Source organism: Poeciliopsis prolifica, unplaced genomic scaffold (genome assembly GCF_027474105.1).
Source record: "Poeciliopsis prolifica strain line A6 unplaced genomic scaffold, Auburn_PproV2 SCAFFOLD098, whole genome shotgun sequence".
Classification (NCBI taxonomy): domain Eukaryota; kingdom Metazoa; phylum Chordata; class Actinopteri; order Cyprinodontiformes; family Poeciliidae; genus Poeciliopsis; species Poeciliopsis prolifica.
Genome location: NW_026562473.1, coordinates 1,118,946 through 1,141,688, shown reverse-complemented (window position 1 = coordinate 1,141,688; position 22,743 = coordinate 1,118,946). Strand labels below are relative to the sequence as shown.

The 22,743-nt window shown below is 39.1% G+C and overlaps 1 protein-coding gene across 4 annotated transcripts; it reads right to left on the bottom strand.

Moving 5' to 3' along the window:
• Nucleotides 1–9,372: 9,372 nt before the first annotated feature.
• pcdh18b (protocadherin 18b) lies at nucleotides 9,373–20,200 on the bottom strand. Of its 4 annotated transcripts, none has more exons than XM_055023329.1 (4): nucleotides 17,364–20,200; nucleotides 16,866–16,954; nucleotides 16,407–16,576; nucleotides 9,373–11,510 (listed from the first exon to the last, which is right to left on the bottom strand). In XM_055023329.1, exons 1-4 carry the CDS (start codon nucleotides 19,866–19,868, stop codon nucleotides 10,555–10,557), a joined length of 3,720 nt encoding a protein of 1,239 aa, XP_054879304.1. In that variant the 5' UTR covers nucleotides 19,869–20,200; the 3' UTR covers nucleotides 9,373–10,554. The 4 variants fall into 4 exon arrangements, with proteins under 4 accessions (XP_054879304.1, XP_054879306.1, XP_054879305.1 ...); XM_055023331.1 differs by having other exon boundaries at nucleotides 16,461–16,576; XM_055023330.1 differs by having other exon boundaries at nucleotides 16,866–16,921.
• Nucleotides 20,201–22,743: the final 2,543 nt, after the last annotated feature.

The following is a 22,743-nucleotide window of genomic DNA, read 5'->3' as shown; positions in this document are numbered from 1 at the left end:
TCAGTGAAAGAAGTCAAAAATAAGACTAAGACGAAAAAGCTTTCTCTCAGTGAAATAAGTCAAAAATGCACCACTGTGTAATTTTCTGCAAATTCATGAAAGTTCAGCTTCAATCTTTGAAACAGCTTAGAAGTACTGAGAAGCAGTATATTTTAGTGTTTTGAACAATTCCAGTGTTGATCTCAGTGAAAGAAGTCAAAATAAGACTAAGACGAAAAAAGCTTTCTCTCAGTGAAATAAGTCAAAAATGCACCACTGTGTAATTTTCTGCAAATTCATGAAAGTTCAGCTTCATAATCTTTGAAACAGCATAGAAGTTGAGAAGCAGTATATTTAGTGTTTTGAACAATTCCAGTGTTGATCTCAGTGAAAGACGTCAAAAATAAGACTAAGACGAAAAAAGCTTTCTCTCAGTGAAATAAGTCAAAAATGCACCACTGTGTAATTTTCTGCAAATTCATGAAAGTTCAGCTTCATAATCTTTGAAACAGCTTAGAAGTACTGAGAAGCAGTATATTTTAGTGTTTTGAACAATTCCAGTGTTGATCTCAGTGAAAGAAGTCAAAAATAAGACTAAGACGAAAAAAGCTTTCTCTCAGTGAAATAAGTCAAAAATGCACCACTGTGTAATTTTCTGCAAATTCATGAAAGTTCAGCTTCATAATCTTTGAAACAGCATAGAAGTACTGAGAAGCAGTATATTTTAGTGTTTTGAACAATTCCAGTGTTGATCTCAGTGAAAGAAGTCAAAAATAAGACTAAGACGAAAAAAGCTTTCTCTCAGTGAAATAAGTCAAAAATGCACCACTGTGTAATTTTCTGCAAATCCATGAAAGTTCAGCTTCATAATCTTTGAAACAGCTTAGAAGTACTGAGAAGCAGTATATTTCAGTGTTTTGAACAATTCCAGTTTTGATCTCAGTGAAAGAAGTCAAAAATAAGACTAAGACGAAAAAAGCTTTCTCTCAGTGAAATAAGTCAAAAATGCACCACTCTGTAATTTTCTGCAAATCATGAAAGTTCAGCTTCATAATCTTTGAAACAGCTTAGAAGTACTGAGAAGCAGTATATTTCAGTGTTTTGAACAATTCCAGTGTTGATCTCAGTGAAAGAAGTCAAAAATAAGACTAAGACGAAAAAAGCTTTCTCTCAGTGAAATAAGTCAAAAATGCACCACTGTGTAATTTTCTGCAAATTCATGAAAGTTCAGCTTCATAATCTTTGAAACAGCTTAGAAGTACTGAGAAGCAGTATATTTTAGTGTTTTGAACAATTCCAGTGTTGATCTCAGTGAAAGAAGTCAAAAATAAGACTAAGACGAAAAAAGCTTTCTCTCAGTGAAATAAGTCAAAAATGCACCACTGTGTAATTTTCTGCAAATTCATGAAAGTTCAGCTTCATAATCTTTGAAACAGCTTAGAAGTACTGAGAAGCAGTATATTTTAGTGTTTTGAACAATTCCAGTGTTGATCTCAGTGAAAGAAGTCAAAAATAAGACTAAGAAAAAAAGCTTTCTCTCAGTGAAATAAGTCAAAAATGCACCACTGTGTAATTTTCTGCAAATTCATGAAAGTTCAGCTTCATAATCTTTGAAACAGCTTAGAAGTACTGAGAAGCAGTATATTTTAGTGTTTTGAACAATTCCAGTGTTGATCTCAGTGAAAGAAGTCAAAAATAAGACTAAGACGAAAAAAGCTTTCTCTCAGTGAAATAAGTCAAAAATGCACCACTGTGTAATTTTCTGCAAATTCATGAAAGTTCAGCTTCATAATCTTTGAAACAGCTTAGAAGTACTGAGAAGCAGTATATTTTAGTGTTTTGAACAATTCCAGTGTTGATCTCAGTGAAAGAAGTCAAAAATAAGACTAAGACGAAAAAAGCTTTCTCTCAGTGAAATAAGTCAAAAATGCACCACTGTGTAATTTTCTGCAAATTCATGAAAGTTCAGCTTCATAATCTTTGAAACAGCTTAGAAGTACTGAGAAGCAGTATATTTTAGTGTTTTGAACAATTCCAGTGTTGATCTCAGTGAAAGAAGTCAAAAATAAGACTAAGACGAAAAAAGCTTTCTCTCAGTGAAATAAGTCAAAAATGCACCACTGTGTAATTTTCTGCAAATTCATGAAAGTTCAGCTTCATAATCTTTGAAACAGCTTAGAAGTACTGAGAAGCAGTATATTTTAGTGTTTTGAACAATTCCAGTGTTGATCTCAGTGAAAGAAGTAAAAATAAGACTAAGACGAAAAAAGCTTTCTCTCAGTGAAATAAGTCAAAAATGCACCACTGTGTAATTTTCTGCAAATTCATGAAAGTTCAGCTTCATAATCTTTGAAACAGCTTAGAAGTACTGAGAAGCAGTATATTTTAGTGTTTTGAACAATTCCAGTGTTGATCTCAGTGAAAGAAGTCAAAAATAAGACTAAGACGAAAAAAGCTTTCTCTCAGTGAAATAAGTCAAAAATGCACCACTGTGTAATTTTCTGCAAATTCATGAAAGTTCAGCTTCATAATCTTTGAAACAGCTTAGAAGTACTGAGAAGCAGTATATTTTAGTGTTTTGAACAATTCCAGTGTTGATCTCAGTGAAAGAAGTCAAAAATAAGACTAAGACGAAAAAAGCTTTCTCTCAGTGAAATAAGTCAAAAATGCACCACTGTGTAATTTTCTGCAAATTCATGAAAGTTCAGCTTCATAATCTTTGAAACAGCATAGAAGTACTGAGAAGCAGTATATTTTAGTGTTTTGAACAATTCCAGTGTTGATCTCAGTGAAAGAAGTCAAAAATAAGACTAAGACGAAAAAAGCTTTCTCTCAGTGAAATAAGTCAAAAATGCACCACTGTGTAATTTTCTGCAAATTCATGAAAGTTCAGCTTCATAATCTTTGAAACAGCTTAGAAGTACTGAGAAGCAGTATATTTTAGTGTTTTGAACAATTCCAGTGTTGATCTCAGTGAAAGAAGTCAAAAATAAGACTAAGACGAAAAAAGCTTTCTCTCAGTGAAATAAGTCAAAAATGCACCACTGTGTAATTTTCTGCAAATTCATGAAAGTTCAGCTTCATAATCTTTGAAACAGCTTAGAAGTACTGAGAAGCAGTATATTTTAGTGTTTTGAACAATTCCAGTGTTGATCTCAGTGAAAGAAGTCAAAATAAGACTAAGACGAAAAAGCTTTCTCTCAGTGAAATAAGTCAAAAATGCACCACTGTGTAATTTTCTGCAAATTCATGAAAGTTCAGCTTCATAATCTTTGAAACAGCTTAGAAGTACTGAGAAGCAGTATATTTTAGTGTTTTGAACAATTCCAGTGTTGATCTCAGTGAAAGAAGTCAAAAATAAGACTAAGACGAAAAAAGCTTTCTCTCAGTGAAATAAGTCAAAAATGCACCACTGTGTAATTTTCTGCAAATTCATGAAAGTTCAGCTTCATAATCTTTGAAACAGCTTAGAAGTACTGAGAAGCAGTATATTTTAGTGTTTTGAACAATTCCAGTGTTGATCTCAGTGAAAGAAGTCAAAAATAAGACTAAGACGAAAAAAGCGTTCTCTCAGTGAAATAAGTCAAAAATGCACCACTGTGTAATTTTCTGCAAATTCATGAAAGTTCAGCTTCATAATCTTTGAAACAGCTTAGAAGTACTGAGAAGCAGTATATTTTAGTGTTTTGAACAATTCCAGTGTTGATCTCAGTGAAAGAAGTCAAAAATAAGACTAAGACGAAAAAAGCTTTCTCTCAGTGAAATAAGTCAAAAATGCACCACTGTGTAATTTTCTGCAAATTCATGAAAGTTCAGCTTCATAATCTTTGAAACAGCTTAGAAGTACTGAGAAGCAGTATATTTTAGTGTTTTGAACAATTCCAGTGTTGATCTCAGTGAAAGAAGTCAAAAATAAGACTAAGACGAAAAAAGCTTTCTCTCAGTGAAATAAGTCAAAATGCACCACTGTGTAATTTTCTGCAAATTCATGAAAGTTCAGCTTCATAATCTTTGAAACAGCTTAGAAGTACTGAGAAGCAGTATATTTCAGTGTTTTGAACAATTCCAGTGTTGATCTCAGTGAAAGAAGTCAAAAATAAGACTAAGACGAAAAAAGCTTTCTCTCAGTGAAATAAGTCAAAAATACACCACTGTGTAATTTTCTGCAAATTCATGAAAGTTCAGCTTCATAATCTTTGAAACAGCATAGAAGTACTGAGAAGCAGTATATTTTAGTGTTTTGAACAATTCCAGTGTTGATCTCAGTGAAAGAAGTCAAAAATAAGACTAAGACGAAAAAAGCTTTCTCTCAGTGAAATAAGTCAAAAATGCACCACTGTGTAATTTTCTGCAAATTCATGAAAGTTCAGCTTCATAATCTTTGAAACAGCTTAGAAGTACTGAGAAGCAGTATATTTTAGTGTTTTGAACAATTCCAGTGTTGATCTCAGTGAAAGAAGTCAAAAATAAGACTAAGACGAAAAAAGCTTTCTCTCAGTGAAATAAGTCAAAAATGCACCACTGTGTAATTTTCTGCAAATTCATGAAAGTTCAGCTTCATAATCTTTGAAACAGCTTAGAAGTACTGAGAAGCAGTATATTTTAGTGTTTTGAACAATTCCAGTGTTGATCTCAGTGAAAGAAGTCAAAAATAAGACTAAGACGAAAAAAGCTTTCTCTCAGTGAAATAAGTCAAAAATGCACCACTGTGTAATTTTCTGCAAATTCATGAAAGTTCAGCTTCATAATCTTTGAAACAGCTTAGAAGTACTGAGAAGCAGTATATTTTAGTGTTTTGAACAATTCCAGTGTTGATCTCAGTGAAAGAAGTAAAAATAAGACTAAGACGAAAAAAGCTTTCTCTCAGTGAAATAAGTCAAAAATGCACCACTGTGTAATTTTCTGCAAATTCATGAAAGTTCAGCTCAATAATCTTTGAAACAGCATAGAAGTACTGAGAAGCAGTATATTTTAGTGTTTTGAACAATTCCAGTGTTGATCTCAGTGAAAGAAGTCAAAAATAAGACTAAGACGAAAAAAGCTTTCTCTCAGTGAAATAAGTCAAAAATGCACCACTGTGTAATTTTCTGCAAATTCATGAAAGTTCAGCTTTATAGTCTTTGAAGCAGCATAGAAGTACTGAGAAGTAGTATATTTTAGTGTTTTGAACAATTCCTGTGTTGATCTCAGTGAAAGAAGTCAAAAATAAGACTAAGACCAGGTCCAAGGAACAAAGCAGAGCAGTAGAAAGCGGTGGAGCCAAGGTGGCTTGATAGGTGAGTGTAAGAGTGTTCTATTTAAAGTTTACTGGCAGCCATGTTGGGGACCCAGAAAACGTAAACACGGTGTTGGCATCATCATGCTGTGGTGATTCTGTTCATACACTGGAACAGCAAAATGAATGGGTGGTGCCAAATCCAGAATTGTCATAGGAGTATAGCTTTAACCATAACATATGTCAGAATAGAATCAAAAGAGTTACTATCTTAAAGTCTTAAACAGTGGAAGAGCAGTTACATGGCTCTGGACGTTTATTTTTACACACATTTCACAAGTCCCACTGAGTTGAGCTCCTGTGAAGAACCGAGCCGTGGACTTCTGTGTTGTGGTCCAACAGTACGCATTTCCTCACAGCCTCACATATTTGCTCCTCAAAACCCTCAATCCTTTTTTTTTCTGCTTCTTTGCTGTTAAAGCAGCATATGGAGGTTGAATGTTTTGCTCAAAAACAAAAACACCCATAAAATTCAGACCAATTTGCAAACAAATGTATGTTAAAAGTTTGCTAGGGGATTCTGACAAGAAGGAATGGACCACATGAGGTCCATTCCTCATGTGGTCCATTGAAACTCCCAAAATGAGTTTCACAACCAAAATGAGTTGTGAAACTCATTTTGGGAGTTTGGACCGTCCATGCAAATCCCTCTTGGGATCCTAAATTCAAATAAATTATTTAGAGAACAATTGTATACCACAAGTAATTTATTGTCCTTCTTGTTCTTGTCAACTGATGTTGGTAAAAAATAAGACGAAACAGCTCCATTACGGTGATTTTCTGTTTTTATTCTAATCTTGCTTTATAAATGCTCAGCACATATCTCAGAGAGAGTCAAAAAACTTGTGCTATCTGTCCAAAACTATTGCCAAGCTGCACACACTGACTTCCATCTTCTTTGTATGTCTGACACATCCTGTCGCTTCCACACACATAAACACTGATATCAGGTTAATCTGCTGTGGGCACCCCCAGCATGTTCACAGATAGTGGCCAGAAACCCACCAAGGTGTTTACTGACATATACACAAAGATTACACCGGCTTATTGAGCCCGAACACACACATCCACTCCCCATTGTGCTGCTTTGTTATCCCCCTCTCTCTCTATAGCACACACACACACGCACACCCATGCCGACCCATTAAAAGCAGAAAAACAGTGGGTACAGATATAGGCCTGAATTACACATGCAGGAGGATACATTCATGTGTCAGTGTTGTACTAAAAACATCATTACACAAAAAGTGCTACATGAAACAATCAGAAATAAAAAATGTGTGTGGTCAAAATGAAGCGCACAAGAAAAGGTAAGAAAACACACTTACACAAAGAAATAATAAGACATTTGCACACAAACAATAAACCACACACATTCAGCAGCCATTATTCAGCTGATGGTCCATTATCTAACTACAGCCAGCCCTTCCATCATCAATGTGCCTGCGTGTATTTGTGGACAGCACTCCTCCCACCGTGGCTACAAGCTTTTTGTCACACAGCAGCAGCACTACTACATTCACCCCACACAGAAACAAACACACAGCGGCTTCACTGAGGCACACTCAGAGACAAAAGCAGCATTGTCGAACCTGTAATTCTGGTGCAAAAAAAAAACTAAATGAAAAAAAAAACATCTTTTAGTGTTGCTGTAATGTAAACTGAAAACAGAAGCATATTGTCTTGACAGCTGAGAGCGCTGTGTTGCTTTGTGAGAGGTGACAACCAAAGTGAAAACAGATTGATTATCTTCTGCACCATACCATGAACATCAGAGACAGTTCGAGTGAGAACCTGACTGCTGCCTCCAATACCAGGCCTTTCACTCTGTCTGCATTTTGTCCTCTCCTCTGATAAAACTGATTAGGAATTTAATTGTAAAAAGCTCAGAATTACATTAAAGATCCACTATTATGCAAAACTCACTTTTGGTCCACCCACTCACAAGGCAACCATTTGGGAATAATGGCTGCTGGAAAAGGAAACTATATTCCCGTCGACTGCAATACAGAACATGTGTTCATGCATTTTCCCTCCCAGTCATGGAGAACAGAACTGGATGACTTCATTTGATCTTTTCTTGCAATGTTCCTGGGATATTGGCAAAGAAAGTTGTAGATTGTTCAGATCAGTTCAGGAAGAAGTCCTCTAAAAACTATCAAATACCAGAGGATATACCAGAAGACTTGGCCTGAATATACACATGATGGTGAGATGTAAGTATATAATGGTGTGTTGCGTGTTTGGTATTGTTGTTGTCTGGCACGAACATAATTTGTCATTTAGCACAAGCTAAATTCAGGTCATGGCACTCTGCACCAAAGCAAAGAAGAATCCACAGTTTGGTAATAACCAGCATCATTTGGAAAGAACTGTGCATGACTGAATTTACTTTTTAGTGCAGTGCCTTCAGATGATTTGTGTTCACAGGAGGTGAATGGTGGACAAACATGAAGTCACAAGATTCTGCGTTGTCGTTGCTTTTACAGCAGTCCGTCATGCAGAGCGTGCATGTAGAGGAAAAACTCCCTCCCCTTTAAAAGGAAGAAACTTCCAGCAGAACCAGAATCTAATTTAGTATGAGCTTTCAGACCCAAATGCACAAGAAGAAAGAGATGAACTCCTGCTCAGTACTTTTCTGTTAGAGAAAAATAATAAGTTAATGACAATAGTAGCACTTTATTGGTTTCATAAAGGAGAGAAACATCTTAAAAGATATGCTCTGAGATGGATTTAATGATGTTCGGTGAAAGAGGACAAACAGTTAGCCACAGCAAAACCCCAGCCGATTGCTAATTGTCGACATAGATATGGTCACATGGAAAGACAAGCCAATTGTATCATCTATAAAAGGAGACTTGATGGAAATATGAAAATAAAATCTGAAATAACAGCAAATTGTGCAAAATTGGACAAAAGGAAGAGAAGGCAGCATGAGGAGAAATGGTCAGTTGGTCCTCCAATGAAGAGAAGCTAAAATAGAAGAAAAATGATCTCTCTTTTTAATTTTCATCAGAACTCTTGCTGCAGCATTTATGATCAGCTGAAGACTTTTAACTTTTAATGATGAAACTATCAACTATCCACACACATTCACACAACTTTCTAATTAACACCTAAATGCAGGAAGAACATGTGAACATCAAGTGCCACAGACAAACTTGGACCTTCTTGCTTTAAGAAAACAGTGGTGACCATTAGCCCCGCCCCCTCACTTAGAAACAATAAAACATGTCAAATTTCCTCCAAACCTGTCATTGTTGAACCTAATTTAGCTCAAAGTTGTGGATAAAGATAGTAATCTATAAGCAATTAAATTTAAATAATCCACTAAGCATGAAGACTTAATGGAAACTTTCTTGAACCAATTAAGTATGAATATAAACTATAAAGCTATACTCGGGTACTATGGCATAAATTTTGCTTTCGCTTTCATTACCCTTTAAGGAAACATCGGTGTCTGTTTTCCTTTTTTCATCAAACTGCAGTTCAGCAAAGCTCCCTCCAGGGGGCTCTGTTTGGTTACTTGCTGTGTTTAGCTGCTGATAGCTGCAGTGGTAGTGATGAGGCGCCGGGAGCTCAGAGCTGGAGTCATGAGGTTTCAGTGCACACGTTGAACCTCTAGGTGTCACTCAGTATCTTGCTGTTCCAGCTGCACAAGGGGGCTGGGGATTGATGTGGTGGTCCAGGGGACAGAGGCCGGGGCCCAGGGGCTAGGTCCAGAGGGAGGGGGGGATAGAGGATTTAACAAAATCCTCCATGAAGCTCTCAGCACCTCTTTGTCTCTTCACAGTAGCTTTTTCCATCTGCCTCCACAGTTGTGTCTCCCACAGGGAGATCTTTATTGACCTTTATTGTTTTGTGATTTTTGAGAAAATGCTTCATGTTTCCATCCGGCCAGTGAACAAGGACATTTCTGATCTGAAGAGCAGTGGCTTGGTTCTTTCATTCTGGTCACATCTCTGAGCATTAGTCTGGGGATGCAACTAAATATCAATGTTGTATTTTCCCCCTTTTTTAAGCTGAGAATCTTGTCTCAGCTAAATTTGCTAGCATAAATTTGCTAGTGTAACCGGATCCGATCTGCGTTGTGCTGGTTTTAAATGATCAGGCCGTGGTTCACCTTTAAAAGGGTTTATTCTGACAAGAATAACAAATAGAAATAACCGTGTTACAGGCTGCCCGCTCCAAGCCCTCTCCCACAGGACAACACGACAAAAAGGGGCGGGTCTTAGCTCACAACATGTTAAATATGCAAAATAAACCTTTCTATACAACATACCTGACAAGAATAACAAATAGAAATAACCGTTTTTTCAGGCTGCCCGCTCCAAGCCCTACATAAACAAAAGTACATAACAGAAATTAACTTAATAAATCTATAAATAAACTGGATGTATTTAGATACAAAATAAATAGTACACACCTCTCCCACAGGACAACAAAAGGGGAGGGTCTAAGGGACGCAAACATTTTAAAGGCAATACCACAGAGGAAGAAACAAAAGGGGAGGGGCTTCCGTTCTTAAAGTAACACAGTTAAAACAATAACAGATTTTCAGTCAGGTAGGAACCCATACAAATAACCAAAGAAAAACATTTTGAGTAATTATAACAACATATAAATTCAACCAGGTTACACTAGCATAAATATTCATTATGCTAGCAAATGAATATTTACATTTGACAATCACCAGCAAAAACATAACCATCAGAGGTTTGTCAATTGTTTTATTCTTCTACCCTCCTCTTCTCTTCACAATAAGTCACAACAATAAGTGTCCAATAATTATGGGACACTTAATATATAATATAATAATATAATATACATAATATATGTATACTCAGGTATACATATATTATTGACAGTTAAAAAAGAATCACAATACAAAAGAGTTTTAAATATGCAGAATGTCAATCGCATGTCAAAGTTTTGATTCATCGTTCCTGTACTCAACATGCATTAAATTATAAAAATAGACTTTTGATTAAATTTATATACACTTTTTTTTATAAATATAAGAATACAAATGTATTTTTAAAATACAAAGATAAATACAGTCACATATTGTACATTGTGTACCAAACAGCATTTACAAACATTTTATTTGGATATTTAGCATTCACAAAACACAAACATTTCAGAAGAAATGCAACTTTAACGACAATTGCAGGTCTCACTTTTATGTCTTTTTATTCTTACAAGAGTTACTTAGCTGTTTTTCTTTTATGCTTACCCACAGTTTTGTTCTTCATAAAAGGAAACAATGAGCATCCAGTAATAAATAAGCAGATGGGCCTTTATGTCTGCCGGACATCCTGTAAGAGTTTGTTGATCTCAGCCACCAGCTCGCTGGCGTCCACCAGCTCATGCCGGCTGTCACTGCGCTTGCCCTGAAGGTGGCTGAGCACCGAGTCAAAATCATCCTCCTCATAGTTCTCTGGGATCTCCTCCATGGCTGGAAGCCATTTTGAAGAGGGCCCATTGAGCATGGCTTGTACTGGGGGCTGGGTCAAAGAAGTCTGCACCAGTGTTGGGCTGACCAGTCCGGTCAGGAGGGGGTTGCTGGTGGGTTTCGGGCTGTGGCCGCTGTTTTGGGGGCTGTTTTTAGGTGCCTGTGATCCTTTATTGTTGCTGCTTTGGCAGCTGAGCTTAGTGTTGGCTTTGAGGGTGTGATAGCTGCCACCCTGATGCTGCCCAGATGGGCCGATGCTACTTCCTGGATTTTGGAAGTGAGTATTGGCAGCCCAGGCTGCTACACCCTGCTGGTAAACTGAGGGGCTGGGCTTTCCAGGTAGATGACCCCTCCGACGGTCTAAAGATCCCGTCATGGGAACGCCAACACCACTCAAGCTAGTCCCCTTCTGGTTCTCATTGACCTGGACATAAGAATCCAGACCCTGCGGTAGCAACCTCTGGAACACGCTGCTCATCTCCGACAGCAGTGAGGTGGTCCCACACAGGTCTTCGTCTGTAGACTTGGAGCCCCCCTCCAGCCCATCCTCTTCTGCACCATCTTCCCCACCTAGGTCTTTGCCAAAAGTGGAAAAGCTCTGATTGCGAGCAGTGCAGGTGTCAGTGCAAGGCTGGGGGACCTGTTCCTGAGTGATGTCAGTGGCCTGATGAGCTTCCTCCCCAGGAATGTAGAGATTGCTACGGTAGTCAGCAGAGGAAGAAGCAGGGCAGCCCAGTGGGGGCATCCAGCACTGATCGGAATGGCCCAGAACTCGGCACTCCTCTGTGCAGAGCTTCATAGCTGCAACAAGAAAGACAAATCCTCATTACTACACAGTAGAAAGCGTTCTATTGTAAAGCTATTGGGGACATTTTGATTATCTTGAATATTTTTGAGAGAATGTTGGTTATGCTGTTCAGTTTCAGGTATAACATGTCTAAGAATTTAAGAAACCAGAAGAATACTTTAAAAACATTTTCAAAGTTAAAAAGTCATTCATATTTATTAATGTCAAAAGTCATGGTAAAATGAACATCTTAATTATCCTTAATTAATGTCTTAATTATCCTTTTAGCAGAAAATATCTGACCATGTCTGACTTTTCTTCAACTAAAAATAAAACTAAAAATGGTGTCCAGAGTCTCAAATGTTTTGGGGAAAACAGGAACAATATGACATTATTTCATGATAGACTTCATTATTCTTTAAATTAATGTAAGATACAGAGAATCATGTGAAGACTGACAATAGAACAGCTTCACTTAGAACTCCTCCACACTGGGAAAAGCCACATTTTACTCTTGATCTATATTCTAGGATGAATCACAGAAAGTTTGGAAACCTTACATACATTAAAAAACTTAATGACAAAGAAAATAACAAAATACCAATGATCATAAAATATTAAAAAGCATAAAATTCATTTTTTTGTTGTTTCTTCACAGGAAACAGGGAAAAACAATCTCTGTATTGAGAGATTTTTATGCCTACAAAAAATAAAATTGGACTTTTAGTGGGGCTAATTAACTGATAAAAACATATTTGATCACTTTATTAATATTCTGTATGTGTAAAATAAGGAACTATAAGTCAAATGTAAAAATCAAAGCTGAAAAAAAGTCGGCCCCGTGTCTTTTTTTTTATTCTGTTGATATCTCCCTGCCAGTTCTTAAGTGTTTTTTCCCCCTGCTCTCTAAACATGGTAGAAATCTGCCCTAATTAGTCTGAAAGGCTCTCTGCAGGAGCTCAGCCTGCTACCTTCCAATGTATTTACCATGGAGAGACAATTCAGCAAGGCCGATCAATGCCTATTACACACTGAAAATAACTCCCTCTTTAAAAGCCTTGCATTTTCCCCTTTCATGTCACTCTTTTCAATATTAAATCTTCAAATAGAAAATCTCAGAAGAATAAATTAGACAAATCAAAAATGTCAACGTAAAGCCTTCATTAGAGGAGTGCAGTGCTTTTCAGTGATGTCATTGAGGGACTTCATTATCCCCTCATTAACATGAAAGGAACATTTATAATACATCTTAGAGCAGATGAAAAGTGCATTTGGGCGCACTGGAAGGAAAAAGAAAAAAATTGCGTAGGCAGAGACTGATTGGCTGCCCCACTGATGAAAGGATGAAAATAAAAGATTTAACCCTAGTGATCTGTGTGTGAACATAAAAAGAAGAATACATCAAGGAAAGTTTGCCTGAAAGCTTGGCTGGGTCTAAGTTTAACTGATTTATTTGCCAGCAAATCATTTGACAAGGTTATTCAAGTTGACACAGCTAAATTGCAAAGAATGTAATTGTTTACTACCAATTACCAATTCTATTCATCTGAGCAGGCAAAAACAACAAAACAGCAAAAATGATCTGTGAAGAAGATTAACTGGCAATATACCTTAATCACTTTTTAAATTTTACAAATAAAACCCTGCTGATGTGAATCAGAATTATTCTGCTACAACTTTCCAGTATGTCCTTGATGTAATACAGAAGTCTGGCTTTGTATGGAAAGGTTAAGAAAAGCAGAATGAACCTTAAAGTGATCTTAAGTGCTTTTCCTGCCTGCCTGAGTTTTTCAATTTTTTCTTTTTTACAGTCAAATGTTTTTTTGTTTTTTTTTTCTCTTTTTTAACTGAAACTGTCAGAGATGGATAAATCCCAACATTTGATTCACATAACCTCAGTAACTCATTCACTCATTCACCTCTGTGTCTGATAATTGTCTTTTGGTTAAGTTTGATATAATAAAAACTGATTTACTTAGTACAGGTTCAGGTTAAGTATATATATAATGAAATCATTTCATAAGTCAATTTGTCGTTCGAAACATATTTATAGTATTTTAATCACACTGTTAAAAACCCCCAGAAAACAAAGAAACCAAACTTGACACACAATTTGAGATACATCTCGATTAAATTACGATGAAATATAATTTACCGTATTAATATTGTAAAATTCTGGAAACCACAGCTAGCACGATTAGAAGAAAATCAACTAAAGACACTGAACTATCTTTGAGCAACAGTAATTACAGCTCCAATTTTCTTTGGAAGGGGTGATGTTTAGAATGTGAAGTCAGCATAAAGTGAGACAGATATGGGCAAGGTTACAAAAACACCACAAATGTTGTGATTTTCAATCATTTCTGGAGATTCAGTCAATACATGCACCACAAACAAGAGTTTTTATACATTTTTAGGTCAGGACTGGTGGTACAAATGCAGTAAAATATGTAGATTTAGCTAAATATCTGTTAGTTTGATCAGGGCCAGAAGCAAAAGTGAGCAAAGACTGATGACTGTCAAAGCATGCTGCATCTATTTTCAATATCCTCTCACTCCAATGAAGAAAGTCAGACAGTATTCAGTTAAATGCTGCATAGAGATCAAAAAGTACATTGACACTGGGGTTCTCTTACAGAACCCCAGTGTTTACCGCATTTAGCAGTCTGCAGAGGTCCTCAAACCCAGTCATAATTGTAAAGGGGAAACTAAATGCTGCTCAGAATCCTCCATCATGCAGTGAACGTGGAGGCAGCAGGAGGGCCCAGTCTGCATATGGAGAAAGGTGAGCTTTGAGTTGCAATTATGTTCTTCGGGCCCTAATCATGAGAACTACTTAGATCTGACTCCATAGCAACTATTTGCCACATGGCAATTAAATGGCTCCTTTTCATCAGGGAAGTAGGAGAGGTTCAGATTCAATGAGTGAAAGCTTGAAGGATGGAAGGAAGGAAAAAAAGAAATTGACTAACGAGCTGAGCTCCTCCACACAGCTGTAAAGGAGGGGAGATGGGGTAGGAGGTGTTAGTGATGAGACTCTCTGCCCGTCTGCAGACACTTTAATTGGGATGTATCTCAAATGGCGTATCGAGTGATGGCTGTGTGGGAAGCTGGCTGGATGAGTGGAGGCACCAGCACTGGGAGAAAACGGATGGGGTAATAAAAGAAGCTGCTCTGTAACTTCGGTAACGTCTGCTGAGACAGGAGACAGAAGGAGGAATTTTGGAGGAAGTGACCAATTGTGTCCTTCACAACTAATAGACAAGCTGGCATATATGTGATGCTTGAGAGCTCAGCATTTCAAAGTCAGACAGGATACTCAACAAGTGTTCTAAGTTCTTACTTGTTCACTGGGCAATAGAGAGGATGGAAGTCCATGCAGTGTGACAGCACAGAGAAGCAATGGGTGGCTGTAATGGAGGATCACTAGAGATATTTGGAAAGATATCTATAGAACTTAGTCACACTGAGGATAGATGTGCATATGCCAGCAGTCACCATCTTCCAAGGCAAAAGCAGTTAGTGCAAAACGATCACTCCAGCTCAATGTGAGATTTTTTTCAGTGTAGGGTTTTCACCTTTCTCTAACTTCTTTACCATTCATCATTCTAACAGTGCACACTTCACAATATGGTTGAAGACTGATGCTTTAACAGGAAAGACAAAGCTCATAGTCAGCATGAATGAGTTATTAAGTGCCGAATAGTTATACTGATTATATGGAGTTGTTTAGAAAAGTCTACAGCTTTTGTCTTCCTTCTGCATCATTGCTGCATTAAATCAGAGCAAATAATGCAATGCAAAATCTTAGGTCTGCTGTTAGAGAGGCCATTTTCTATAGAGGCTGAAGAGGCCCCACTTTGATCCCCATTTGCATTTCTTTGCTGGACTTCAGTCAGTGTGTGATTTTAAGTATTCTTTTGTGATGATTACAGCTGGCTCATTTAAGTTGAGATGAGAAAAATACTCTTGTACTAGGGTTCTGGCTTATCGCATTAAAAGTAGTTTAAAAACCAAACCTCTGAACACCGATAGATATTACTTCAATGGCGTTGTCGATGACATGTAATTTGCTGTTGAACAATTTGAAAGATTTATTATCGTATTAATAAAGAGGCGGCATAAATATTACAGGGAAAATATTAGAAAGAAACAAAGTACAAGTGACAAAATAAATTAATTTGGAAAATATACCTTCTATTCTATTCTGACAGTTTATAGAATAGAGCAAAACAAAGATGTTTTGAAGTTACTTATTTGTTTGGTCAAATCCAATAAGAAAATAAATAGATAATAAAAGCAGAAAGTGTGGAATATCATCTGTGATGTTGTCATTAAGGTATTAAAAATATACATATTGTTATTTTTTATTTTTTTGCCAATATCACCCACCCCTAATATGGACCAACACAATGACAAAGGCCTGACACAGCTAGAGACAGAAGAAAACAAATTAACATAGTCAGGAATAAACCTCAGAGATGAGACATGCCAAAGAACTGATGTAGATATTAGAGCTGCAGAATATTAGGAAAAGATGAAAGAGCCATATTATTGTTGGATGTTGAAATGACATCACTGAGTAGGTTTACAAATCACTCCCTTGAGTTCATGTTTTGTCAGAAAAGTATGAGAACAGATCCAGTTGGCTAAGTCTGTCATTAGCATGAGGACGACTGTGTTTCTATATGCTGTACAGCTCTAGAAATTTTAATATTTTTGCTGGACTTGTCTGATACTCTTTAGATGGGGTTACTACCTCTAACTATATGCATAAGTCAGGGGAAACACAGACCACAGTTTCAAGCCTACATTGGGAAATGAGGGGTTGAGTTTTGGGATGGAGTGAATGCACCCAGGGGTGGAGGTTGAGACAGTAGGGAAGTTGCGGGTAGTGAACAGGGTTGTACCTGCATGCGAACAGTGCTGGCCATCAGGGGAATATAGCTCAGTAAAGGCCTCACCAAGGAGCCTGTCGATGGGTGACTCCCTTCCAGGTTCGTAGTCACTGTCACCAGCTTCACTGTCTCCACGACCGCTGTCCTTCAGACTGAACTTATCCATCTCATTGAGAGCATATCTGCACAGTCACAATAAGATTTGATGCATTAATCACAGATTGTAACACTATCATGACTGTTGGGGAGGAAACATGAAGTTCACAGAGGCAGACTGTGCTCTGCATAAGGGGTTTAGCATAAAATTATGGAAATTTCAAGTTGTGGAGCATGCAGCTTTGATCCAGGCCAAAATATCCCTACTGGTTATGGATAAAGCAAGTATGTGAAAGCATTGACATAAAAAGTAATCCATTTCTGCCCAAGTCTGACACCAAAGGCTTTCAAAACATAATGTTGCATGTACATTACCTGTAGCTCCTAGTGTATTTGTTGCCTCTGAAACTTGGTCGTGGCTGGTACTGGCCCTGATGGAGCATGGACAGAAGCTGTGAGACTTGCTACAATCCCAAAAGAAACAAAAAAGACAAAAGACAAAAATAAAAAGAAAAATGAAGAGGGGAAAATGAATGGATTCCACAAGCAAGACCACAAGACAATGTTGGGTTTGTGGTGGGAGTGCATTGAGGGGAAGGGCTACAAGCTGAGGTGACATGACTTTGTGATTTGACCCTGAAATGATGATTGACAAAAACATGAGGGGGTCGACTGTGAGTAACAAAATATGGAAGTAAGGAATACAACTCAGAACAAAGACTCTGTATAAAACAAATAAATGGTCAGTGTATCACATCCTGGATCAATTTTTCTTTCTGTTTTAGATGGTGAATACAAACACGTTCTGTTATTTTTCTTTGAGCTAAATGTGTAAAGAATGAGGCCAAAATAATAAAAAAGTGGTTGTTTTACCTCAACAGGAGGTGTGGCATGGGCTAGCTCCAAGGCAAAGTTCTCAGCCACGTGATTGGAAGATATAGTCACTAGGCTGTTGAGAGACTGCCGACTATGATGGCTATGTCTGCTCACCAGAGTGCCTCTCTCAGGAGTTGGGGAAGGTAAGGGAGATCGTGGGTGAGACCGAACAGGTAAGGTTCCGTTGACAGTGGGCACCAAAGTAATGTCTGCCTTGTGGATCTGCCTGGCAGGCTTCTTAGGGTGGTTCTGGTAACTGTTCTCAGCCACACGACAATTATAGTTGTGCCTGGGGTCTTTTTTCTCACGGCTGCAGCGGGCCGTTGCAAACATCACCATCACGATGAGCAGCAGAGCACAGACACCACCGAGAGAAATGATGACAATGAGAGAGAGATCCAGCGAGGCCTGGCTGGATCCAGTGGGATAAAGAGGAGGGAGGATGTCCATGTTCTCCTGCAGAAAGAGCCTAAAGAGGGCTCCTGTGGTTAGCCGACTAGTTCCTCTGTCCTGTACCTCAATACTAATCTCCATCACATCCCGTGGGGCCTGCTCCAGGCTGGCATTAGTTCTGAGCTCACACCGCCGGGCATCCATCACAAACAACCCGTCTTCATTACCCCCAACAATGGAACAGCTCACCTCTCCATTAGCACCAGAGTCCCGGTCTGTGATTTTCAGAGTACTGATCAGCTGACCAGGTGATGCATACTTCCACACTGGAAGTTCAGCTGTGTGGTTCCGGAGAGAAGGTGAGTGGATGATGGGTGGGTTGTCATTTTCATCCATAACGGTGAGGAGAACAGTGGTGTTGGTTGACAGTGCAGGGTTCCCACTGTCACGAGCTTGGACAGTGAAGGCAACACGGCTGACGTCCTCATGATCAAAGCTGCGTAAGGCGTAGATGGCCCCATTGGAAGGATCAATGGTAACGTAGGTAGTAATGGGGCTCGCTTGGATCACAGCATCTATAATGGTGTATGTGACCTGACCATTGGTGCCCAGATCTGGATCTGAGGCCACCACAGTCATTAAGTAGGCTCCAGGTGAGTTATTTTCAGATTTAAAAACCTCATAGCGACTTTTCTCAAAATGTGGGGGGTTATCATTTTCATCCAGCACCTGAACAGTGAAATGTTTGATGGTAGAAAGGCTGGGGGACCCCTTGTCTTCAGCCATGACAGTCAAGCTGTACTCTGACCTCTTCTCCCTGTCCAACGACACATTGGTTAAGATCATGTAGTTCTTCTCATGGGTCTTCTGGAGCCTGAAGTGTCCATGACCATGCAGCCTGCACACCACTTCCCCGTTGAGGCCAGCATCCATATCATCAACACGTACCAGAGCTATGAATGTGTCCACAGGTGCCCCCTCTGAAATGTAGGCAACCTCCTCTTTGCCTGGAGACATCAGATTGATGTTTATCTCTGGTTTGTTGTCATTCACATCAACTACTTTCACCACAATTTTGCAAAGTCCAGGTATCGAATTAGGACCCAGGTCCTGGGCTTGGACATCCAGCTCATAGGAAGCAGTGGTTTCATAGTCCACTTTCTTGATGAGAGTGATATGTCCATTTTCTGGATTTATTTTAAATGTTTCCAAAATCTTTGGTGAAACGTGGCTGCTGAAAGAGTAAACTATTTTCCCATTTGTACCCTCATCTGGATCTGTAGCGTTTAAGTCAATGATCAGAGTCCCAAGAGGAGAGTTTTCCAGCAAATTGATGACATAAGCTTGCTCATCAAACGCTGGGCTGTTGTCGTTGGAATCTGAGATGCTTATCTTGAGTAAAGTGGATCCTGATTTGGGGGGCACGCCATTATCTGAAGCAGTGAGCTGCAGCTGGTAGCTGGACTGTACCTCACGGTCCAGTTCCCTCATCACCACCAATTCTGCGTACTTGGCGCCGTCCGTCCTGGTCCTCACATCTATTTTGAAGAAGTTGTTGGGCGTCAGAGAATAGGTGTGCAGGGAGTTTTCTCCGACGTCTGCGTCCACTGCGCCGTCCAGCGGGATGCGCGTCCCAACAGATGCGCTCTCTGAAATCTCGATGGGGACTATGGCGCGGGAGAAGTGCGGGGAATTGTCGTTAATGTCCAGCACCTCCACCTCCACGTGAAACAGCTGCAGGTACTCCGTGGGCAGCGTGACCACGTCAAATTCGATTGAGCAGTTTAAGTTTTTTTCGCAAAGCTTCTCACGATCGATTTTGGTGCCAATGCTGATCTCCCCGTCCTCCTCCCGGACGGACAGTAATTGCGTGCTGCCCCGCTGCATCGCGCGGAACCGAAAGCTCAGGGAATTCGGGAGTTTGGACAAAACCCCGGCAACATCGTCCTTTAGCCGTGCAATAACTGTCCCCACTCTCTGCTCCTCGTAAACTTTGTATTTCAGAGTCTTACCGGTGGAACCTTGGAGAAGAGCCACCAGAAGCAGCAGCAGCGCCAGTGGAACCGTGGAGTGGACATTTCCTTTGGCTTGAATCATGTTTGGCCCCATCTTCCGTAGTCACACTGTTGTGAATACTTCCACAAAGACGGGGAAATCAGAAGACGGGAGGGGAAAAAAAAAAAAAACAGATGTCACCTCAGAAGTCTGGCATCTTAAGTCCTCTGTTGCTGCGCAATGACGAGAAAAAAAAACTAAACTAAACTCCAACACATTTCAGGGGATAAATATAAATAGATAAATTAGAGTAGATGATTTTAGAGCGACGGATCACTTAAGTCTCCTTGCAGAATAAACTCTTGTAAGCGTGTACAGATGTCCATCCGGCTCCGCTGTGCGCGCTGATGGATGAGAGTGCGTGTCTGAGCAAAGAAAGGCGCAGCTTTCTCCCAGTCTGCGTGTGACCGTGAGAGAGAAGTGGAGGGGTGAGGGAGGAGGGTGAAGTCTGCCCTGTCCACGATCCTTTCTCTCTCTATGCGCCCGCCCCGCACCCATCTGCCTTTCCCCCTTTTCTTTTTTCCACACACAGCACCCCTCCTTCCCTAATTCGCTAGAATGTCCTCCTTAAGGAAGCACAGGAGCGATTATTCATGGGAGCCTCGTCCACCTCTCTTTTCCACCCTCCCACCGACACAGAAGACACCCCTGAATTAAAAGTGTGCCACAACAATGGAGCAGAAAAGAATTTATTCGGACTCTGCTACTTTTAACACAGCCGTCACTGACCTGACAGACTTACATTGTTCAGAACGTGTGCCAACTCGGATTCATCTCTATGTGCCTGAACTGCGCTCACAAGGAAGAAAAGATGAAGGTGCCAGTCATTTCGTATTTAAAAGTTGGAAGAATCATTGAGGCTTTCAGCATTATCTCATCTGTTTGGTTTCCATGCAACTTTCAGGATTTTGCTAATCGGAAATCCTTGCTTAAAGAGCTCATGGGCAGTTACACACGAGATACCTTTCCATACAGGATGTATTCAAAATATAGCATAGACATTATTTACATAAACTGCTACCTGACACTATATCAAGTCTTTCTGTCTTAGGTTATGGTCAGAGTTTTTACAAAAATCAGATTACAAAAGTTATATCAGGATAAAACAAGGTTTTATTTACATGACTTTCTTCGAATCCACCAGTATAAGGTCTTAGTTTGGTAGAAATATCTTTCATTCAAACCATTTAGGTGTCCATCCACAATCTTTTGGCAACAGTTTCTTAATATTTTGATTGGTTCCTCCTGTGACTAAGCCACAGTGATTTTTACCTCTGCCTACAAAACTTCTCTAGATTGAGATCAGGACAAGGAGACAGCACTGCTAAGCGTTACCTTCACTGTCAGTAAGCTACTATGTCACGACTTAATTTTTTTATCATCCATTTTAAAGACCCAAAACTTTAACTTTCTGACTTTTGACTTCAAATGTTGCTTCCATGTTTCCACATCATGTCCTGCATCACCTAATTGATTTTGTTCACTGGAGTTTCTTCAGACCAAATCATATTTCTAGAAAATCTAAGGTGTTCGTCTCTGAGGTCGTCTTCAAGCTGTAATCTGATCCTTTATGTTGGTTTTGGAATATTAGTTTCATCCTTTGTGAGTGGGCTTCACAACGGAACTTATTTTCCTTCAGAACGTCTTCAGATATTTACATAATAGAAAGAGATACATCAACAGGAACAAGCGTGCTAATTTGCAAAAGTTTCTTAAATTATATGATTCATCTCAATTTCATTAAACTGAATGTCATAAAACACATTCAGTTTAATTTTGAAAGCTAAATTAAACCAAGACCATTTCAGGAGATTGGTGAAGTATATCATTGATGTTGGTGGAATGAGCTATGAGATACAGAAAATATCTTTCATCAGTCAGATTTTTTTCTCAGTTCCCATTTGCTAAAGTTGGTGTCAGAGACAAAAAAAGTTTGAAGCAAAATGTTTTTTTTTTTTTCAAATGAATATGCAGACACTTTTCGAAATCTGCAGTTTGTTTCCAAAAACATAAAAATAAAAACATGGAAGCTAACATGTTTTCTATGGAAGGTGAAAAGATAATACTATTTTTAAACCAGCATATTCTTATTGTTAAATGCAAATCACAAGGCAGAGAGGGAATAGGTGACAGATTTGGCATATGAGGATGCAATAGTACTTTTAGGCTAAATTGGATTGTCAGAATCTTTAAGGCTCTGACCCCACCCCTCCTGCTCATGGCCTTCTGCATAACAATGTTTTGTGGAAGCCTTCTATGCTGATCAGCCTGCAGAGAGCAAACAAGTGGGCGAGCAGCGCTTTATGAAAGCAGCACCAGGCCATCTGGCCCGAGCCTCAGACAACCCAAACCTACAATTATCATCTATCATGACCCCATCAGACCCACCCGACAGCCAGCCAGGGAGAATTAGCTCCAGCCCATGATAGACAAAACCTAACACTCCTCTTGCTGCCGTGAAAAAAATTTAAAGTTCAACTAATGAAAGCAGTCGGGGAGGCATTTTTAGCAAGTTTTATGTATCTGTTGTTAAGTAATCATTAAAGTGGAGCTGCTAAAGCTGGTGAATATTATACATTATCAGACATAAATTTGTCCAAAAGCTAAATTATTCTTCGGTAACAGAAAATCATTCAGGGTGAATGCAGACGTTGCCCACAAACACTTTCCAGAAGCTTCATCTGGAGCTGAAAGCCTGAAGGGGAATCTAGAGCATGAGGCCGACGGGAGCACCATTTAGTTCCACACAATGATCTTCCTACGGACTGGCCTCTGTGATGGATTTTATCTGCATTTTAAATTCCTATGTATGAGCCGTGGGAATGGACTCAATGCGCCGCCATCTGTCTCTGAACAAACACATGGACATCGGCTGCAGACAAACATGCACACACACACACGAATGATGCATAGCTCACAGGGGGCAGAG

Coding starts and splice junctions, on each gene's coding strand:
- pcdh18b (XM_055023329.1), bottom strand. CDS start 19,868: ATGGGGCCAAACATGATTCAAGCCAAAGGAAATGTCCACTCCACGGTT. Junction 16,955..17,363: donor ATGCCACACCTCCTGTTGAG/GTAAAACAACCA, acceptor TTGGGATTGTAG/CAAGTCTCACAGCTTCTGTC. Junction 11,511..16,406: donor CCAGCACTGTTCGCATGCAG/GTACAACCCTGT, acceptor TTCTTGTTGCAG/CTATGAAGCTCTGCACAGAG.